Source organism: Mus caroli, unplaced genomic scaffold (genome assembly GCF_978045245.1).
Source record: "Mus caroli unplaced genomic scaffold, Mus_caroli_1 scaffold_16, whole genome shotgun sequence".
Taxonomy (NCBI): domain Eukaryota; kingdom Metazoa; phylum Chordata; class Mammalia; order Rodentia; family Muridae; genus Mus; species Mus caroli.
Genome location: NW_028227271.1, coordinates 27,910,839 through 27,913,491, shown reverse-complemented (window position 1 = coordinate 27,913,491; position 2,653 = coordinate 27,910,839). Strand labels below are relative to the sequence as shown.

The 2,653-nt window shown below is 57.0% G+C and overlaps 1 protein-coding gene across 1 annotated transcript; it reads left to right on the top strand.

Moving 5' to 3' along the window:
- Positions 1–630: 630 nt before the first annotated feature.
- On the top strand, positions 631–1,893 carry LOC147000745 (coiled-coil domain-containing protein 166-like). The gene has a single exon (XM_085831669.1). It carries the CDS (start codon positions 1,133–1,135, stop codon positions 1,754–1,756), a length of 624 nt encoding a protein of 207 aa, XP_085687795.1. The 5' UTR covers positions 631–1,132; the 3' UTR covers positions 1,757–1,893.
- The last annotated feature ends 760 nt before the right edge of the window (positions 1,894–2,653 follow it).

Genomic DNA, 2,653 nt, shown 5'->3' with positions numbered 1-2,653 from the left:
TGAACCCCAGAAGGATGGGAAAGTTTCTATGCCAATCAGAGAAGTAGGGAAAATTTTACCTCCCTGAAGAACCTAGCCAATGAGGAATTCGGAGGGAGAGGGATATATATATATATATATATATATATATATATATATATATATTCACTGTTTTGAGCCAAACTTGCAGACTAGCTACTTTTGCCCTTTTCAGTAGGTTGCACAGACTTAGCAAGGCTGTAAAATAAAATTTCCCTTTGGCTACCGAGTCTCCAGCACTTGGATTATGAAGTGAAGTCCGTTGTTCATCGCGCATTTTATCTGAAAGGTAGTAGCATTCCATCAAGGCTTTAGATGCCAAGAGTCCCCTTAGAAATGCTGTGTGGAGCTGAAGACCTTTAATCCCAGCACTCTGGAGGCAAAGGTAGGCTGATGTCTGCGAGTTTGAAGCCAGTCTGGCCTACAAAGGGAGTCCAGGACAACCTGGGCTCTGTTACACAGGCAAACTCTGTCTCCACAAACAAACAAATGTTGTGGGGAGGCTTCATCCTGAGAGCATGAAGACTTCACAAGGGCAGGGGGAGAGCTCACTCAAAAGCTGGATAGAGGAGGGAGCGTCGGTGAGAGTCCCCTTATGCTGTGGGGCCTGAAGCGCAGCTAGTGGAGTGAAAGCGAGAGCACTAAGACCCGGGTGAGTGGAGGCTGGGCACTTGGAAGTTAGTTCAGTTCTTGAAGCTGAAGCTCTGCCTGACCTGCGACACTGTAACTGAAGAGCCATGCAAGGATATAAGAAACCGTAGGGAAAGAATGATTGAACCAAGCCGTTGCCAGAGCAACAGAATGGGATGAGGTCGAGGCACTGCAAGCAAGTTCTGTCTCCATAGAGGATGTTCAAGCTGGACATCAACATTCCTAGAGCTATGCACCAGGATGCGAAAGCTGTGGTCTGGAGGGAACGCTTATATACAGATTGGCCACGGTGCTTTCTGATCCTTAATCCTGCCTGCTCTGAACCTCATAATCTGAAGACACACCCTTGAACCTAGGGTGTAGTTCTCCAGAATTTTCGGGTTAAGAAGGGGGGAGTAACTGAGCTGGGGGAGCGGGTGGAGCACAGCGCTCTCATGAGTCCAGTTGGCTTGGGCCTCAAGCCATGGCGCCCAAGAAGAAGCGCGGACAAAACGCGGGGCGCAAGCAGGAAAGTGCGGAGCAACCGCTCTCGGAGCGCGCGCAGTACCTGCAGCGCGAGTACACGTTGCTCTCAGAAAGCCTGGTGGCCTGTGAGCAGCGGATCGACGAGGTGCTGCAGGACAATGCGTTCCTGAACAGCGAGGCGCAGCGTCTGCGCGAAGAGAACCGGCTTTATGTCGGTTACGTGAGCGCGCACGCTCTGCGCTGCGCCAACGCCGTCGTGCGCGTCGAGGACCAGAACCGCATGGACCTGGCGCAGATCCGGTGGCAGCGAGCCGAGCTGGCGTCCTTCTACCACGGCCGTGAGGATGGGGTGCGCGCTCAGCTGCAGGAAATGAAGAAGCGCGCGGAAAACATGATGCAGCAGGTGCAGGAGCTCCAGCCCTACAAGGCCAGTGCGCGCGCCCCCCGCGGACCGGGCGGGCTTGAGAGGGATGGGCGCGCTCCCTACCGGTGCGCTGATCGGCGCCCCCTGCTCCCCACCCCATGTAGGAGCTGCAGCTGGAGCAGCTGGCGCGAATCCGGACCCTGGAGCGCGAGCTGCTGCACATGCGCGTGGAGCACACGCAGCTCCTCCACCGGGTGAAGCGACGCTTCCTGGATGAGAAGTCGGCTTTCGAGCGGGAGGCGCGGCTGCAAGTGCAGTCCCTGACGCGCCGATCCGAGCGGGAGGCCGCGCGTTCCCTCATTTCCCACGCACAGGCCCTCAAGGCGGACAACGGGCATCTCCGACAAGAACTCATGAGACTTCTTCAGAGGACTCAGTTACTGCAGGACATGCGACAGCAGCTGCTAGAGCAGCGGGAGCAGCTGCGCCGGGAGCACGTGGACTTGAAGAACCTGGAGCAAATGCACGGCTGGTTGCACAGGGGCCCCGGGGGGCCACCGCTCTGGCAGCCACCCCAAAGCCTCCAACCCAGCTTGCGCATCGGGTCAGCCAGTCACGTTTTAAAAGCCCAGGCTACGCCCCAGTCAGTTCCACCCTCCCGGGGCCAATCCATGGATCAGACACACGGACCCTCCAAGACTCCATCTATATTGTCCAGTGAGTCTCTTCCGGGCCTGTCTCCGAAGGCTGGGTCTGTGATTGCTCCCCGGAGTCCATCACATCCAGGATCTCGAGTCTCATCTCTGACTCCATCACGCAAGGACTCGCGGGTCTCATCCTCGACCCCGTCACGCAAGGACTCGCGGGTCTCATCCTCGACCCCGTCACGCAAGGACTCCAGGCTTCAATCCATGACCTCCGGTACCTTGAGGTCGCGTGAGGGCTCTCGGATCTCTCCACAGCCCTCCTTGCGTGAGGTCTCTCCAGAAATTGACACACCTGCAAAGTCCAGCTCCAAGCTTCCCTCAGCCCTGTTGGAAGATCAGGCCCCTCTCAGCCCACAGTTGGAGGAGGCAGAAAACACTGAAGAGGACACAGCAACTGGCCTGAACCCACACGAGGGGGCAGGCCAGTAGGGCACAGGGTGGAGGACAA